The 20072-nt window shown below is 40.2% G+C and overlaps 1 protein-coding gene across 1 annotated transcript in view; it reads right to left on the bottom strand.

Moving 5' to 3' along the window:
* Window positions 1-6008: 6008 nt before the first annotated feature.
* LOC136867252 (ras association domain-containing protein 10) overlaps window positions 6009-20072 on the bottom strand; it is a 612553-nt gene continuing 598489 nt past the window's right edge. Inside the window, exon 3 of the mRNA XM_067144392.2 lies at window positions 6009-8121. Within this exon, the coding sequence (XP_067000493.2) occupies window positions 6731-8121 (1391 nt within the window). The 3' untranslated portion in view covers window positions 6009-6730. The remainder of the gene's footprint in view (window positions 8122-20072) is intronic.

Below are 20072 nucleotides of genomic sequence, written 5' to 3'. Positions count from 1 at the left end.
ACATACGCCTTTGCCCTTTTGCTTTTCGTCTGCGGACAAGATTCTAGGCACCCACGTGGATGACACCTTCCCCAGCTGTAAGTGGCCGTGCACGATCCGCTGCAGGGTATTTCGGCTAATTCCCGTGGCTGCCTCCATTTCCGTAAGTGTGATGTATTTGTTTCCTTGGATGGCCTGTTCGACTCGGGCAATTTTGTCTGGTGTTGACACTGTCACATTCCTTCCAGAACTGGTTTCCTTGTCCAGTTTTCCGACCTTCCATCCAGTTGTAAACTGTTTTCCTTGACGGCGCATGCTCTCCACTGACTGCCACCAAGCGCCGATGAATTTTGCTGTGTTCACGCCCTCTTTCCATACGAACCAAGTCTTATAGCGCTGTCCCTGACGGTTGCTTTCCATGTTGTCTGCTCCTACGCTGACAGTGTTGTTATGAAATGGCTATGACGAGTGCATTCCTTGGCCCCTGTGCGTGTGCTGCTACCAACAGTGGAACAAGACACGAGTTACACGTCATCACCTTCAAAAGTGAAATGTGAACCATACGCGGACGTACAAAAAAAGTAAAATAATATAGTACGCCCCTCGTACATACATACATACATACATACATACATACATACATACATACATACATACATACATACTGTACCGGTTACGACCCGTACATGAGTATTTTTTTAGTATAAATGTTCTGAGCACGCCTGGTTTGTTTACCGTCAGCGGGGCAAGCAAACGAGTGAAGGACAGCTGTGAGCTGTGACGTAGCCACAGGGGCTAGTTAGACCACCCGCCGGTCACACACGTGTTCCCAGCCTGGACTCGTATATTCTAGACTCCACGTCACATCTTCTGGATTGTTCGACGGGGAAAATTTTGTAACTCCCGTAATAATTATGCTAGCGGCTTGAGCGATATGTCATCTTCTTTGGAATCACCTGAACGTCGCAATGCTCAAATTTCAAGTAAATCCATCGAGGGATTCGGGAGATATTCAGTCAAGCTGTATTGTGACGTAGACGCCCCGGATCGAATAAAAGGAGGGCCCACTGTAGTCTGTTCACTCAGTTACAGCTGAGTAGTCAGCGTGGATACTCTCGCTGCTACTATCGTCGTGTAGTGACAGTCCCGACGGGGAACTCTGTAATTTTCTAAGTATTCATAAAGTGAACTTGTATTTTTCTTCGAGTGTGGGAGAACGAATTCTTCCAAGTATTCTCAAGTGGACTTGCAATATTTCGAGTGTTAAAGAGCATTTTCTAAAGTCTTCATAATTGAACTTACAATATTTACGGGTGTTCGAGATTGGAATTTTTCCAATTATTCATGAAATGGACTTGTATTATTTACGTATGTTAAAGAACGAATTCTTCATAAATTGAACCTGCAATATTTGCGAGTGTTAAGAGACTCATTCCTCTAATAAACTTGTGTTTTTCGTACATGTTCACTCAAAGACTTGTACATTCGCCAGTGTTGATTCAAAGACTTGTAAATTTCGCCAGTGATAGACTGTAAATTTATTCATGTGGATGGACTTGTGTTTTTCGTCCTTGTTCACTCAAAGACTTGTACATTCGCCAGTGTTGATTCAAAGACTTATAAATTTCGCCAGTGATAGACTGTAAATTTATTCATGTGGATAGACTTGTGTTTTTCGTCCGTGTTCATTCAAAGACTTGTACCTTCGCCAGTGATGAACTTTAAATTTGGTCATAGTTTCATGAGAAGGGACTTGTGTTATTTTTGCCAGTATTTATTCAGAGATGAGGACTTTGCTAGTGGTGAACTTTGAAAGTACTCATAATCCTCGTATACAGAGACATATCATTTTATGAGTGTTAAATTTTGAAAGTCTTGACGAATAATAACCAGTGACTTCGCTAATAGGTTAATCACCCAAGGTTTTCATGAACTCAGATTTATCAGTTCTGCGAGTGACCTTGGAGACATCAACCCTCTCAGTCATGTTGGACTGAGGTAATTAATGATCATCTGCAACATCACCTGGATCATCGGGGTTCAACCTGGGCCTCGAAAGTTCGAGGCATCTCTACCTTCTAGAAACCCAGACAGTCCAGCTGCTTCTGTACGGAGTCCCTGGAATCTTCTGGAACGTGTTCCAACCTGCTCGGCTTGGTGAATTGGAGAATCCGAGCCATATTATAGGACTATGTGGAAGACGGCTTATATCTACCTGGAGGTGATGTGCAATTTCATGTCTTATATGAATAAACTCATATTCAGTCAATGTCCAAGTTTTCTTGTAGATAGGACCCTACCTCCTGTACCGAGCCCTAGCTACTAGTCACCCAGTTTTTGCCCTGAGAACTATATACTTGCTTACTTTAAAATATAATCTGAGAGTCGCGCTCTTTTACCGGTACAATACATACATACGTTTTGTATACTGTTCTACACAGCATATATTTTTCCAGATAGTAATTCATATGTGTACCAATTTTGGGTGGCAAATCTCACTGCCGTAGAATCCTTGAGATGACGTTGCCATGGTTACGGCTGGTCGTTTCTTTATCCGATTCCTACTAGAGCATTCCTAGTATGGTGCAAATATCTCTATAACGGTTGGTTTTAGGGCCTTAAAGCATGGTTTTCCTGTCCGTAGGGCTTACCAAGTTTTGTTCTTTGCGTCAAGGAGATTAAAATGAGCTTTGTCTCGTCCCTGTACGACAAATTCGATATTTCTCCTATTATTTTTATAACTCGCCCCCTTCGGCCCCTCTCCACACCAATTGTTTTGAAAATTTAAAAGTAGCCTAAGTTTTTCCTTATAAAATCAGCTATTTGCCAGTTATAGTTCCGTCAAAATCGGTCAAACCGTTTCGGAGATTAGCCGGAACAAACAAACAGACAGACAGAAAATTTAAACAGACACTTCAATTTTATTTATTTGTATATATTGTTTTATAACATTTACTGATGATTATTCAAAGGATCGAAACATGTCTATGCTTTAAACTATCCACGTGTTAATTTTAGAGTTAACAATAAGGTGGATAAAAATCCGAGATTTTAAGCGTAATATGTCAATACGGACCAAAGATGATTTTTATCATATGTAATGACTTTATAGTTAGGTATACGTGAAGTACAGTATACCGAATTACATTTAATTATCAAACTATACATAATTATTGTATTACTTATTTTTTATTCTAGGAGATAAAGTTAATTTATGTATTACATTCTTGTGTACTGAAAATGTTACATGAACTGAATAGAAATGGAAAGATTATGAGTTCAAAAAAACTTTGCTAGAAGCTGCATTTGCCGGCCCCGCGGTCTAGTGGTAGCTTTGCTGCCTCTCACTCGGGTTCGATTCCCGGCCAAACCAGGGACTTTACGAGGACCTAAGGGCTGGTCCGAGGTCTGCTCAGCCTACGTGATTACAATTGTGGAGCTATCTGACGGTGAGAGTACAAACACCGTGTGTTCGGTCTAAGTTTATATGAGGGACCCTGCACATAATGCCTTTCAGCGTTCAGTCTGCAAGCCTCTGTAAATGTACTAATCGCCGCCACAATTCTCTATTTGTAACTAGTTCTGTGGTCTCGTTTAGTTATACACCTCTCATCTTTAAATCGTTAGAAACCATCGTCGTCTTGCTCCATTATTCTCCTTGGTAACCCTTCCTTCTCCACTTGCCTCACATGGCCGCACCACCGAAACCGGCTTACGCGTGCAGCTTCATCCATCGAGTTCATTCTTAATTTATCATTCATCTCCTCATTCCGAGTACCTTCCTGCCATTGTTCCCACCTGTTTGTACCAGTAATCATTCTCGCTACTTTCGTGTCTGTTACTTCTAACTTATGAATAAGATATCCTGAGTCCACCCAGGTTTCATTCCCTTAAAGCAAAGTTGGTCTGAAAACAGACCGATGTAAAAATAGTTTCGTCCAGGAGCTGTCTTCCTTCTTACAAAATACTGTTGATCGCAACTGCGAACTCACTGCATTAGCTTTACTGCACCTTGATTCAATGTCACTTACTATATTACCATTCTGTGAGAATACATATACTAAATACTTGACATTGTCTACCTGTTACACCTTTGCCAGTCTGGCATTGGATGCTCTTGGATTTCTTGCCTACTGACATCAATTTTGTCTTGGAAAGGCTATTGTTCATAGCATACTCATCGCACCTTTTTTCAAGTTCCAAGATGTTAGACTGCAGGCTTTCAGCAATCTGCCATTACAAACGAGTCGCCACATAGGCCAAACTATTTATTATATTTTCACCTAACTGAATCCTTTTTCTGCCACTTAATACCTTTCAGTATCCATGTAATCTATGAACAACAAAGGTGAAAGATTACATCCTTGTCTAACCCCTGTAAGTACCTTGAACTAAGAACTCATTCTGCCATCAGTCCTCACTGTAGCCTAATTGTCAACATAAATGCCTTTGATTGATTTTAATAAACTACCCTATCTATCTATCTATCTATCTATCTATCTATCTATCTATCTATCTATCTATCTATCTATCTATCTATCAATCACATGGCCTTTAGTGCCTGGAGTGTCCGAGGACATGTCCGGCTTGCCTGGTACAGGTCTTTCTATTTGACTACTATAGGTGACCTGCGCGTCTGAATGTGGGTATTATAATAGTAATAAGGTAGGGAGAGTGTGAAGCCCGGTGCCCGCACATAGCCTACTCCTGCCGAATAACGACAAAGAGTCTGCTCAAAGCTTTACGTCCCGTTCCGACGGACGAATCACCATCAACTGCGTCATATTTCCAAACTCCGTATGAATACTGCGGAGAGGTTAGGAATTTAATCCAGGCTTTTGGCACGCAATCTAGTGATTAGAAATTGTATTCCAAAACCTCCCCTAGCCTGCCATCGGGACCAGTGAGACTCCAACCGGCCTACCACAGTGTCAGTTCATATAGACCTCAACGCCTAGAACGGCCAGAGCGGTCATTTTGACAGTTAGCGCATTTCAAGGTACTTCCACGCTCGCACTTTTTAATGCACGAGGTTGTGCTTTTGTGACTTTTAATCTTTTAGGGTTATGTACATTTACGCCAAAAATTACATCCGTAGTTGATAAGGGAACACCGATATTGTCCCTTATATAACTTGCATAAATTGCCTGTCAAGTGCCTAAATAGGCTTGTAAACAAATTGAGACTGTTATTTTTATCATTTTTCATAAAGGAATTCAATAGCAAGTCCGTCAAAATATTTCATTGTTACCTATTAGAAGTGAGAGAATATGAACAATTATTAATACTTAACAATGGATTGATCTGTATACAATACATCCCAATTGTTAACTATGTTGTTTTAAAATTAATAATTGAACATTCGCATGTTTCCCAGATCCTGGATGCTAGATATATGTCAGTAAGTGGCAGCGGTCAAAATGACCGCCTGTGGCCTTTATAGGTATGAGGAAAGTTCGGCCGTTCTAGTGTTAACTATCATGGCCACTGGGCGGGCTTATAATTTACCTCTATTCCCATAGTCCCTCAGTACGGTGAAGATCTTTTCTTATCTAGATCTATGAATCATAAACATATCTGTCTATTCTTCTCGTAGCATTTTTCATTTATCTGGCTCATACTGAAAATCTGATCCTGACAGCCCCTCTGTGGTCTGAAACCACACTGGTCTGAATTGAGCTGTGTACTAAACTGTCTGTTTACTGCAATGTTGCCATGGTGATCATGTAACGTAGGAACCTTCTCGTATCATATTTGTTGGTCCGATGTCATGCCTGCTCCTTTTGTTAGCCCGTTGAACACTCACTTAGCACTCACTGAAGTTGCTCGAGGATGCACCACTCGTCCTCTAATCAGGGCTGTTGTATTAGTGTTTTGAGGCATTGCCTGCTATTGGACAAACTGGTAGACATACTTTAGTTACAGTGATCATTCTGTATATCGGTAATAGGATTTGTAGGACTAGGAAAAACTTAAATCAAACACATCATGTAGAATTACTAGTACTTTAATAATCATAAACTCTTTATATTCAATTGATGACTAGCATAAAGCAAAAGACAAATTCTTTGCTCTAATTAAACAAGGTAAACGAACAATTTTTGGTGTCTGGAAGTTAAGTATTCCGGTGATGACTTCTATTTGAATTACTCTTACACAGTATACATAATTTAAAAAGGCTCTTCACTAAATTTAGTGATGAGGTAGGCTATTATTCCGTTGTTTGTTTTCTTAAATATTAATATAAGTTTTGTAACACTTTATACAATGCGATGTAGCTCAATGACATATTTAAGAAAGGAGTCCTAGTCTTTCTTTTATCTTAAAATCATAAATATGCCAAAAATATATTGGAATGATCTCTATTATATGTTACAAAGACAAAAGATAGAAACGGTAAGTTAGAATATCGTATATACAAAATGTATAGTTATTGAAGAAGTTAAATATAAGGATTGGTAATTTGATTATTGTATTTAAAATACATGAGATGAACACTTTTTAAATTTATAATTGTTATTATCATAACACCACAAGGTAAGAGGAACCAAAGTTCCAATTGTGACCATTCGGTAAATTTCATACTCGATCTGAACACAAAATATGCTCTGTACGGCAGTTTGTCACTGCTACGCCGGATAAACAAGGCTCGTATAGAGTGGGTAACTAAAAATAGGGCAATTCAGTTCGAATCTTAACTCGAATCGGAAGCCCTCCTTTCGGCAGACTAATCGCCAAACTGTCAACTTGTTCATACTAATGTGTCAAGAATGTACACACCCTCCTCACTGCCACTATGCAATGAACTTAAACCTGTGTCTGAATTTGAGTCCGTATCGTTAACATTGATATCCTGTTTACTTTTTGAAATTCCTCCGGTATCGTTCGTAACTTGTTGAGTGATTGGAGTTGTTATTACAATAATCTGGTGTTGTAATCTATCTGTCTCTTTGTCAGACGCCTCCAGCTCTGCCTGGAGACGTCTCAAGTAATGTCTTCGGGCATCTACGAGTGCTTCTGTTTCGGCGAGAGCTAAAGATGTATGTTCCAGCTCTTTGGCCCCTCGTTCCAGTTCCAGGTGAGTACGTTCCAAATCTTCCATGAGCGAGTCTCTCACCTGGCAGCCTTCTTGATCCAGTTCTTCTTCAGGCAATACTCTGAGCGCTTCTTTGTTTTGTTTACTTCGGTAACGACGGAATTTTATGTGCAATCTAACCAAACATTCTTCTTCTCTTTCAAGTCTCTTATTTACCTTCACTAGCTTCTCCCATAGTTCTATTTGTGCCCGTAAGTCTGTCATAGTAGCGTCGTCAATTACCGAGTGGTCTTTAGTTCCAACATCAGATTCATCGGCAAAGTTTTCTTCGTCGTCGTCCTTATTCTTTTCAAGTCTACTGTTTGAGGGTTGACACCTAGCGTTGTTATCAGTTGCAGACGACACAGGAGACGCCTGATCACTACCTACTTCCGTAACAACACCACTATCGTTTCCCTTTTCGTCTTCTTCTTCCCCTTCAACCTGTGTATTGCTGCCTAAGTATGTCTCCAGGAGATAGTTGGATCCCAGAGCCTCGACACGCGATCTGTGAGTTTCGTCTTCCAGGTGTTCAATCTGATGTTCTCGGTCTTGTAGCCTCCTAAGTTGGTTTTGGATAGTTTCTCCTTGCGCTAGTATAAGTTTCATCAGCCTCTCTATGGTTTCAGGTAACTTTTTGTTGAGTTCTGTTTGGTGATGTAGCTGGGCTAGCCTTCTGGGATGTAGGGTTTGGTGTGATGGCCACGGTAGTTTGCTGTTCCTATGATGGTGCCTTCTTCTTCTGTTGAGAGTACTCGTAGGACTACCTCGTCCACTGTCAGCTTCACCGTCTACCCGCCTCAAGGTGAGGCGTACTTCGCCTTGAGCGTCTCCCCACGCATTCCACACTTTGAGGATTCTCGAGCGGCTGTCAAGTGGTCGCTCCACTCGACGCCACCGCTCCATGATTACGAACCCATGAGGGTCTAGCGTACCAGGAAGGTCACGAAGTAATACACTGATGACGTCATCACAGGTCGTCTTTCGCCCGATGCCAGTCACCCAACGCTGCCGATTGTTCACCCAAACCGGTATCTCTGCCTCCATGTCGTTCGGTCTCCGGGAAGCTGAAACAGAAAAGAAGACACTGCAATTAATTTTCATGATACATGCGGGATACAATTCTGTATCTAAATCTTTAACAATTTCAAAACATCATAACACACGAGAGTCCAAGAATTTATTTAAAATTATCTGGAACGATAGATTCGAAGTAAAAAGACTAGTTGTAGGTACCTTCTTGTTCATTACAATGGTGTTAAATTATTCATAGACTGTTATTAATATAGAGCTCGCTAGATTTCCAGTTTAATCACTGTGACCTATACTAACAATAGTTCGAGAGGGAAATAATAATAATAATAATAATAATAATAATAATAATAATAATAATAATAATAATAATAATAATAATAATAATAATAATAATAATTGTCCCTTCAACTATTGCATATTTTAAAAGATGTCAGAGTGATGTATTTTGTTCACCAGGAGTTCCCTAACGTGCTGGTGCCACAGACCAAAGCTACGATCGAGTTAGAGGGAGAAATGACCGCTTACTAAGTAAGCAACGCCATGATGGTGGTACTGTTTGTTACTCGAAGGAAAACAGCGAGTGAAGAAATTATATTTTCGATCTTCTTCAAGAATGACAATATCGGATAAATAAATAGAACGCCAATAAAAGAAAAGGAAAATATGAGACTCCATAGCCCTCAGAAGTCAAATACTAGGTCTACTAGGGATCATAATATCATAATAGAATAGAATAGAACAAGCGATTGATCAAGCGATGTATGACTGGGAAGCACAAAAGCACAAAATTAATTTTTCTAATTTTTTTTAGAATTTGTTTTACGTCGCACCGGCACAGATAAGTCTTATGGCGACGATGGTATAGGAAAGGCCTAGGAGTGGGAAGGAAGTGGCCTTGGCCTTAATTAAGGTTCAACCCCAGCATTTGCCCGGTATGAAAATGGGAAACCAAGGAAAACCATCTTCAGGGCTGCCGACAGAGGGGCTAGAACCCACTATCTCTCGGATGCAAGCTCACAGCTGCGTGCCCCTAAACGGACGGCCAACTAGTCCGGTGAAAGCACAAATAGGTTCACATATTACCAAACTCAGCTGAGGCCCTATGGTCACCATGGACGTCTCAATAGTTTGAACATATGGGAGAAGAGTTCTGTGGGCGAGTGATCTCATCATCCATTTCAGGAGGGTAACTTCAATGGGAGTTTAATGGTTATCACTAAAGTAATCTCAAATCAATCTACAATGGGAGAACTGGTAACCCCTTGAAAGCTGGAGCACAGAATAGCTCCACAGCATCCCCTACCTACCGCTAGAAATGGCTAAAAGGGTGATTCCTCAGGGGGCACTCATTTCGGGAGCGTTGGCTGGCAATCACAGGCCCCCTTAGCTGACTGAGCCTGTCATTTCTTTCGTCTATTTTTACCAGGATTTTCATTTTCATCTTTCCTATCTCATCTCCCTGGGTCAGCCCTCAAATTTTGTTCCCTACAGATTTCTAACGGTAGCAAGGTTGCGAAGCCTAGAGAATTTTTCACTTTCATGTTTGACGTGGCCATTCCTTTTCTTGCACCGATACCTCTGTTGATTGAAGTGTTGGATCAAGGCGATTCTATGGAAGTTTAATCCTGTGACCGTTATTACTCGTATTGTCTATCTTGTGTAAGTCTATATTCCTATCCTGCTTCTGACACAATAAATAAATAAATAAATAAATAAATAAATAAATAAATAAATAAATAAATAAATAAATAAATAAATAAATTAGATCCATGAAACCGTTGATAATTTCAGTCTTTCACTACGATATTGGGCCCTTAAAGAGACAACAATGATCGCCATTGACTGAATTTTTCAGTAACAGGAGAGCACTAAAGCTTCTGAAGTGAAAGTAAACAGTTGCATATGGAAACGACACGTTCTATTCAGTGAAGTATGTCATTAATTTTTTTCTCTCAGGCTCTTGCCTCACCCAGAAACCCACGATTAAACAAACTTAGCATGGCATCCTTATTTGTGTGTTTGTTAGCTTCCTTATAATAACGGTGTAGTCATGACATGGAAGGAATCACGGGGTAATTTTATTGTTTATTGTATACTTGGTATTTGAGAAAGCGTCAAGATCGGATCGTCTCTAATGAAGGATATAATTACTACAATTTCCCATAATTAATCTATATATTATATTGTCATTGCCTACAGAATTCCATAATTAAACAGACTTTCACATTAATTCGTTATTTCCTGCGATTCTGTCACCTGCTGTTTTCAAAGTAAACCGTAATAATAGGATAGTTTTGCCTACGACTGAATACTGAGCAACGTTTTATGATAATTTAGCAGTATGACCAAATTATTTATCAGATAATATAAAAGAGTTAGTAATGAAGTACCAGTAATTTAAAACACAAATCTGGAGAAAGTGATCAGAAAAAGTAAAAGATTACAGAACATAATAACTTTTAAAACCACACTACATTAATGCGGGTATTTGCGAAAACCATAAAAGTAGTTAGTGGGACGTAAAGCTAATAACATTATTATATTAAATGCGTGTATTTGATTGTTTATGACATTTCCCGTGTTCATTGATTTTATATTTTAAACTGGCACGTAATCCCTGGTAATACGACCTAATTCCCGCTCCTGGTACATACGGTCTTACGAGAACGTTGGCCCGCCAAGATGATTGCTGCTCAGCCAGATAGCCAATAAATATCAATGTACAACATAAAGGCTGTAACAATAAGGCACGGTTGAACTTTCGGAACACATTCCTCTCACGTAGAAGAAGAAGATATGTTACATGTACATGGATACGAAAACGCTTTATTTCCACGTTCGAATTCATTTTTTACAACTGTACACAGTACATTAATAATGGGAAACACACAGGAACAGAACGTACCAGCATAAACTCTTTCATACACGGAACTTTCAAATTGACCACTATTAGCGTTGATACGTGCATCAACCCGCTATTAGAGCATCCGATATTCAATGCAACAACTGTCAGTTGGGCGTAGCTCGAACTCATGTCGATAGATGGCACTGTAAGCGTCAACATTGCGAATATGACATGGTTCATTCTCCGAAAGAAAGGTATTTTACTTTAAAAAGTAACAAATCGTGGACCTGAGAGGTTCGTTACAGGTGGCTCTCGTACGCCGTACTTTCTACTTATAAATGTCCCGCTTGCACAAATGTTGAACGGGATGTCTACCAACTGATTTTCACAGGGGAATTACTGCCAGCGGGCAGGTTACGTCAGAATATAAAAAAGGTAAGAAACGGAGTGTCGCTCGCAACATATTACTCAGCGCTACCGGTCTAATGCTCCCCTTGCATTAGTAAACATCGTTTTCGACCGCATAGTTCTAGGCTGGTGTATGGTACAGCCGCACTGTATTTGCTGTCTGCATATCGGCAATGGCTAATATGGTCAGCAGCGGTGAATACACCGACATTATTTTAAGCTGGACAACCTGGTCGGAATGCAACAGAAGCTCCAAACAGACGTACGTCTTATACACACATATTTCGCCGAACAGTATTAGTTTTTATTCCATACAATCAACTCTTTTATCGAGTTGAATGTCTACACGTGTATAAATTAATAAGTTATTAGATTTCATTCACTGCATATTTGGCTTGTCGACAAACAGTAGCGGCGATTACGGGGGTGGGGTGAGGAGGGACAATCGCTCCCACCCCCACTTTGTAGAGTAAGTATTACATTTGATTCCACTTTAGTCAGCTGGAACTAGGAATTATTTAAAAAAAAGCTATTTGTACAAGCCTTGTTGTCTTACATGCTAAATATTTCCTTTATTGTATAGCGCTACGGCAAGTAGTGGAGACTTTGCATGTGCTGTGGGGAAGGGTAGTAGAGGTACATATTTTTCGCCGAGGTCGTGGCCACTCAGTTATAATTCACCCGCTTGCCGCGTGCATTCGTCAGTCTGGTAGTCTCTTTATTGACTGTTAGTTTCTTAGGGTGTATTCAAATACTAAATGATTTTTAATTGCATAATCATGCCGTACATCTGTGTAATTGTACCGGGCGAGCTGGCCGTGGGGTTACGGGCGCGCAGCTGTGAGCTTGCGCTCGGGAGACAGTGGTTTCGAATCTCACTGTCGACAGCCCTGAAGATGGATTTCCATGGTTTCCCGTTTTCATACCAGGCAAATGCTGAGGCTGTACCTTAATTAAGGCTACAGCCGCGTCCTTCCCATAAGTCCTATCTGTGTCGGTGTGACGTAAAATCAATTGTAAAAACGATATATTTAATTGTAATTGCAATTTCAGCGCGAGAGAATACCCTGTACTTTCACCGGACTAAAGTATTTCGTTTGTATTATGCTATATGTAAATGTAATTAATCTGCCCCGTGGATTATTCGTTATAATATTTTTTTGATATTTTGATTCAATGCTGTATAGTAAAATTTTCACCAGGTCTCACAAACATACTACGGGGCATTTACTTAATAAATAACGTAACACAAAGAAATAATTTTGGAACCTTGGTATTAGCTCCCGTTGAAATGCGATTACAAGCGAATAATTTTTTTTACAATTGGCTTTACGTCGCACCGAAATAGACAGGATTAATGGCGACGATGAGATAGGAAAGGGCTACACGCGGAAAGGAAGCGAACGTAGCCTTAAATAAGGTACAGCCCCAGCACTTGCCTGGTGTGAAAATGGGAAACCACGGAAAACCATCTTCAGGGCTGCTGACAGTGGGATTCGAAACTACTATATCCCGAGTGCAAGCTCAGAGCTGCGTGCCCGTAACCCTACAGCCACCTCGCTCGGTATAATTAAACAGAAGTACGGCATGATCATGCAATTAAACATCATTTATTATTTGAATACTCACTAAGTAACTAACAGACAATAAAGAGACTGCCAGACTGATGAATGCGCGCGGCAAATGGGTGAATTATAACTCAGTGGCCACGACGTCGGCAAAACAATATGTACCCCTACTACCCTTCCTCACAGCACATGCAAAGTCTCCACTACTTGCTGTAGTGCTATACAAATTGGTTAGCCGCGACGAACAGCATTTTGTGCGTATTTCCGTCAATAATTATGTTAATAATTAAATTAAATAAACGAAGGAATTGGCAGATAAGATAACAAGGTTTGTACACGCGAGCACAGAAATGGTGTCCCGGTATAAACAAAGCATGGTATAACCCCCACCTCCACGCTTAACGCATTGCTGCTGATAGACAGCCCGCTACAATGTTTTGTGATTGAAATGGGCACAGTGGTGGATGTATAGCAGTACTCACACTGTGCCTTCAGCACTACCCGTTCAACTCCCTCCCCTCTTTTTCGATACTGGAATGGCCTTCGACACTACCCCTCCGCTCCTTCTCTTCCTTTTTTTGTACTGGAGTGGGGCAGTGTTGATTGTTTACACCGGGACACCATTTCTGTGCTTGCATGTACAAACAGCTTTTTTAAAATAATTCCTAGTTCCAGCTGGCTCAATTGGAATAAAAGTGTAATATTTACTCCACAAAGTGGGGGGGGGGGGCGACTGTCCATCCTCGCCCCACCCCCTAATCGCTACTACTGTTTGTAGACACGCCAAATATGCAGAAAAGGAAAGCTAATAACTTATTAATTTATACACGTGTAGACATTCCACTCGATGGAAGAGTTGCTTGTATGAAACAAAAACGAATACTGTTCGGTGAAGTACCTGTGTAGAAGGCGTACGTCTGTTTGGAGCTTCTGTTGCATTCCGACCAGATTGTCCAGATTAAAATAATGTCTGTGTTTTCGTCGCTGCTGATCACACTAGCCATTGCTGATATGCAGACAGCAAATACAGTGCGGCTGTACCGTACACCAGCCTAGAACTATGAGGTCGAAAACGATGTATACTAATGCAAGGGATGCATTAGACCTGCAGCTCTGAGTAACATGCTGCGAGCGACACTCCGTTTCTTACCTCTTTATATTCTGACGTAACCTGCCCGCTGGCAGAAGTTCCCCTGTGAAAATTATGCGGGGCATTTATAAGTAGAAAGTACGGCGTACGAGAGGCACCTGGTATATATATATATATTAAATAGAAAAGGGAGGTAACAACGTATATCTGGTACGAATTTCAGCTGCTGAAACATTGCCGTTTGATCAATGTCACGGTGAAACACAAAAATAATTGGGATTTTATATATTAAAGGTAAAGCGCGGAAACTGGGTAGACAGCGGTTTACCTGCGTAAACCTAGCGCTATGCAAAACCCCCGGGTAGAAGATTATATTGAGAATCAGCTCCACCCAGGTAAGTTGCGATATATCCAACCCTCTCTAGGTAAAGCAATTTAAGGTACTTTACAGCGATACCTTAAAAAAATTAAACGTAGAACTTCTGATGCAGATTTAAGTCCAAAAGATTGAAAGTGAAAAATAAAAAGTTAAGTGATTTTAGAACATTTTAAAATTAATTTTGAATGGACTGAAGGAAGACAATCAGGCCAGTGATTTGTTTCGTATTAAATCCCCTAAATTTTACTTTAAACGCAAACCTTATGGTGCGGATTGAGATTATAGTAGAATAATAATAATAATAATAATAATAATAATAATAATAATAATAATAATAATAATAATAATAATAATAATTTCGTGCGGCTATTTCTAGCCGAGTGCAGCCCTTATAAGGCAGACTCTCCGATGAGGGTGGGCGGCATCTGCCATGTGAAGGTAACTGCGTGTTATTGTGGTGAAGGATAGTGTTATGTGTGGTGTGCGAGTTGCAGGGATGTTGGGGACAGCACAAACACCCATCCCCCGGGCCAATGGAAGTATCCAATGAAGATTAAAACCCCCAACCCGGCCGGGAATCGAACACGGGACCCTCTGAACCGAAGGCCAGTACGCTGACCATTCAGCCAACGAGTCGGACATAGTAGAATAAAACAGAATATGAAACAAAAATATGGGGTTTTACGTGCACTAACAAATGTTCAGAAAGAAGAGGAATTAGTAGTTAAGATATCGATATTTTCTTCGTTACTTGTTCTGGAAAGGCAAACTGGAATGACAATCTGCGGTGAAAAGTGTTTCAGCAGCTGAACACTTGACGTTTGAGTTTGCAGTTATACCTTTTATATTTCTTTTCCCCTACAATTAGCTGAGTAGTCGCTAATTGGCATGCGGTTTTTTCTTTCGGTAGATATTTTTATTAGTCCGCCTCTGTGGTGTAGTGGTTAATGTGATTAGCTGCCACCCCCCGAAAGCCCGGGTTCGATTCCCGGCTCTGCCACGAAATTTGAAAAGTGGTACGAGGGCTGGAACGGGCTCCGCTCAGCCTCGGGAGGTCAACTGAGTAGAGGTGGGTTCGATTCCACCTCAGCCATCCTGGAAGTGGTTTTCCGTGGTTTCCCCACTTCTCCTCCAGGCAAATCCTGGGATGGTACCTAACTTAAGGCCACGGCCACTTCCTTCCCTCTTCCTTGTCTATCCCTTCCAATCATCCATCCCCCACCAGGGCCCCTGTTCAGCATAGCAGGAGAGGCCGCCTGGGCGAGGTACTGGTCATCCTCCCCAGTTGTATCCCCCAGACCCAGAGTCTGAAGCTCCATGACATTGCGCTTGAGGCGGTAGAGGGAAAAGCTTAGTCTTGAAGGATAAGCAGATTAGTCCGAGGGAAAAGCCAACCCTGGAGGATAAGCAGATTAAGAAAGAAAGATATTTTATTATAGTTCTGTGAGTTTATTGTGAAAAAGTGAAAACCGGTTTCTTAAGATAAATAAAACACGGCATATCCCAAATACACACGAGTAATTATGTTTTACCCATACAGAGCCAGGAATAACATTTAAATGAAATAGATTTCGTTCTATATCCAAAATTGTCGCCTAGTATCAGCTTTACTCGAGTAAAGTGTGGATTATTCAGTCTTCTTGCTTTACTAGTAACACACACGGTACGCATATATCCACGTATACTACGGTATGCACATATTTTCAAATTTCAATAATTTTATACATGCGAATATTCAATCTAAACTATTGAAAGGACGTCAAAACATAGACATCTTATTTTACTCTTCAGGAAGTATTATATTAACAAACAATTTGAAACGGTCACTAAATTGCTCTTTTACAACTAAATTTTGGTGAGTAGAATTGTACATCCTAAATATTATATTTAATATTAATCAGCTTAAGTGTACAGGGTGGCGCACAAAAATCAATCCACCACCTGGTGGCAGCTGGATTACTCATTCTCGTTGCTTGCCAGGCGGGTGACATTTTCATTAGCCACTCTGTACTTGTATACGTCTTCGCTGTTGAGAAACTTTCAGTATTGTCTGCACAATTAAATGTGAAAATCAAATATTCAAAAAGTATAGACTTAGAATCTATAATCTCTTATAAATAACAAGGATATTTAATAAAAACTAAAACAGAAATGGGCCATCAGGTTTATGAGTACAATGCATGCAATATTTGAAAATGATGTATAAAATTCTATTTTACAGTGACAAATTATTATCACATGCATGTTTAATGAAAACTGCCAAATTTCCCATCTATAAAATTACATTTCCTACAGGCACTTACGACGCGAAAGTCTCCATAAACGAAAAAAAAAAGAATGATAATGTTGAGGATCTTTTAAAATATATAACCACAGTATGACGGCTTTTCTAATCAGTTCAAGACACGGCCTGCCACAGATGAGAATGAAGTAGACCGATAAGTAGCTAGTGCCCAGCCAAGGATTATGAAGTGTTGAATGATCAAGTAAATGGGTTTTATAATATGTCTACTGTCATGATTTAATTTTTGTACATTGACTATGGAAACTAACTTATTCTCTGAAACAGAATCTATTATTCTTTAAATACTGTTTTCTGTTATTTTTATGTTGTTAACTTTCGTGTAATTTCATTAAAATAAGGTTTCTTCTTTCCATCGTTTGTTGCTTAAAGGGGATATATGCAAATGATAAAAATCAGGGTAGCAACCACCTAATACTTTTCCAAGAGGGTAAATAATATCATCCACGCACATTTCAAATGAGGGACTATAAGGAATGGTACAGGAACACAATGTTAATATAAACAATTGTATTCTGTTTTCTTCCTACCCCTAAAAATGTTTTTATGCTGGAACTTATCCCATTCAGAAATAAGCATTTTATTTATGGTGTAGATGAAGTGAAACCCAGGACCTTTTACCTCTCCAGAAGTGGAATTGATTGCCTTCCTGACGGGGAATTCAACCTGCGTTCTTCCATGTGAGCCTACCACACCTATCTGCCTCGGCTAGGAAGCTTCCAATTGTAAATGTACCCACAGGAAAGAAATGACAGCTGATCATTTTACATGACTGCAGAATCACGATTATAGTCGCGAGATCTCCTGTTTTACAAAGAACCCGTGGGGCGTGAATTTTCATTTTAAAACTCTCTCAAGCGTTAGCGTGATTTAAGACACGATCGCCTACGTGAGGAGGCAGTGACTAAGTCACATAGCTATCAGGTCTTCCCCACAAGGAAAATGGAAATATAATATTTTGCTCCTAAAGAAGACAATAGCCACATGGAAATAGTTCTGAAATAACACATGTTCCATCATCATCATCATCAACAACATCAACACATGACTGATGGATTCTAGGACAAGAACAGATGTGATAGTGTAACTTTGTTGTTCAACGTTTCTGTCTTATGTTTTACCACGTCTATGTTCCTAATTTCTTTCTCGCTATCTCATCTACACAGAACTTAGTCATTTTTGAACGACGCAGCGTGGTCCAGCGAACCTTGACGTGTTGACATGCTCTTCAACAAGACGACTTGAAATTAGTTTGAGGTGTCATAATATGCTCTGAGAACAGTTACTCTTCACTGTGGGAACTGGAAAGACAAAACACTCAGTCATTATATCGGGACTGTGAAACACTTTGTCCACTTAACGCACGTTCGCTGTTTAAGTGCGTGACCGTTTCACAAAGTAGTTCAGCTGAGTTAAGTAGCAAATTAACGGTCGTGCAGCTGCTGACATGATTAAAAGCCTTCTTCTAGAAAACATAGCACGATGCAATACATCGAACCTTTGATCAAACAGCTTGTACTGGAGAATCGAGGTTAGTCAGGATCAAGGTCGAACGTGGGAATAGGTAAAGGAAAACGACAAGTAGGGTAATGGTTAGAAAAAGTAGCAGAAAATTGTTTAGGACAAAGGTAGGGTTGTAGAGTATCACGATGTATGCCATTTTAGAAAAACTATGGAGGGTATCTTCAGAGCCGAAGGAACTCTAAATATAACTGTCGTCGGGAATCGATCTCAAATACTCCGCTCTCCGGGTAGGTGCATCACTTGATCACTCCAGGATGATCGACACAACAGAGAATCATGTTCATTTATTTTATCTTGAAATAGAGACATGTGGAGGGCAAGGAATGAATCGCTATAAGTCCACGATGTAGTTGCGTGTTCTGTGAACCGCGTCTGAGTCGGACTAAATTTAAAAAAATTTGTAAACACCTTTAAAGGATAACAAATAGTGGACGTTAGTCGGGAGATATAAATCATACTGTGAAACGCAACCGTCAACACATCAGTGCTTTGCTTTCTGCAACTCTTCAAGGCGTTGTTCATTTATAACGTGGCATATTGATTTTATTATTATCGTGTAAAGCATAGATCGGCAATGAAAGAATCCCCGTCCTTGAGCTAAATGTATGTGCGTGGGAAGAGCCGAAAGCAGATGACTTCTAATAGTTTGTGCTGTAAAGACTAGATGGCGAAATGCGGAGTCAAGGCGCAAGCAAAGCCACAACGATGTGCTTGGCTGAATTTATGCAATGCAATTATTGTACAGTTCGTTTGTCGTTCATTGTTTATGCTGTATATCTAAAGAAGCTTTTATGTCGGCCTGCAGTATTTCTATGAATACAGGTAGTAGCCAAGGGAGTTTTATTTATCACATGTCAAAATAATTAATTTTGAATAATAATAATAATAATAATAATAATAATGTTATTTATTTTGAGACCCATTAACTAGTTTTACGATTTTAGGAGACGCCGAGGTGCCGGAATTTAGTCCTGCAGGATCTCTTTTACGTGCCAGTAAATCTACCGACACGAAGCTGACGTATTTGAGCACCTTCAAATACCACCGAACTGAGCCAGGATCGAACCTGCCAAGCTGGGATCAGAAGGCCAGAACCTCAACCGTCTGACCCACTCAGTCCGACTATTAAGTTTAATATAGTATATTTTTCTGACAGTCAACTTTTTACAGAACTATAACGTACAAACTATTGAAGATATAACCATTTTTTACAGCTGCAAATATAATACAATGCAGTCTTTCATCGATTTTTACGATTTTTTGTATCCCTTTTAAGATTTTCGAAATTAAAAAGTTTTTGCGGTCTTTTGTGGAATTTTACGTAGAATGTCCCATAAGTGGAACGAGTTTAATTTATTCGCTGGAGCTCGTTCACTAATGCAGTGTAAATATCCTAAAATATATAATGGTAAGATTTGAAGATCCTGAGTAAGTGCCTGGTAACTTTGAGTAAGGCGGACTCAGTGGGTCAGATGGTAGAGCGCTGGCTCTCTGAGTCCAAGCTGATGGATTAGATACTCGGTATTTGAAAATACTGGAATATATCAGCCCCTTGGCGGTAGATTTCCGACTCCTCAGCATCTCGAAAAACCACAAAAGTAGTTAGAGGGACAGAAAAACGATTATAATTATATTAATCTCGACTACCGAGCAAGTGGCTGCATGATTTGGGTCACGTAACTGTCAACTTGCATTCGGGAGATAGTGAGTTCGAACCCCACTGTAGGCAGCCCTGAAGATGGTTTGCCGTGGTTTCCCATTTTTACACCAGGCAAATGCTGGGGCCACAGTCGTTTCCTTCTTGCTCCTAGCCTTTGTATCCCAGCATCGCCATTAGACCTGTGTAGGTGCGATGTAAAGCATAAAG

Source organism: Anabrus simplex, chromosome 3 (assembly GCF_040414725.1).
Source record: "Anabrus simplex isolate iqAnaSimp1 chromosome 3, ASM4041472v1, whole genome shotgun sequence".
Classification (NCBI taxonomy): Eukaryota; Metazoa; Arthropoda; class Insecta; order Orthoptera; family Tettigoniidae; genus Anabrus; species Anabrus simplex.
The sequence above is the reverse complement of the archived record's forward strand: the minus strand, read 5'-3'. Positions and strand labels throughout refer to the sequence as shown.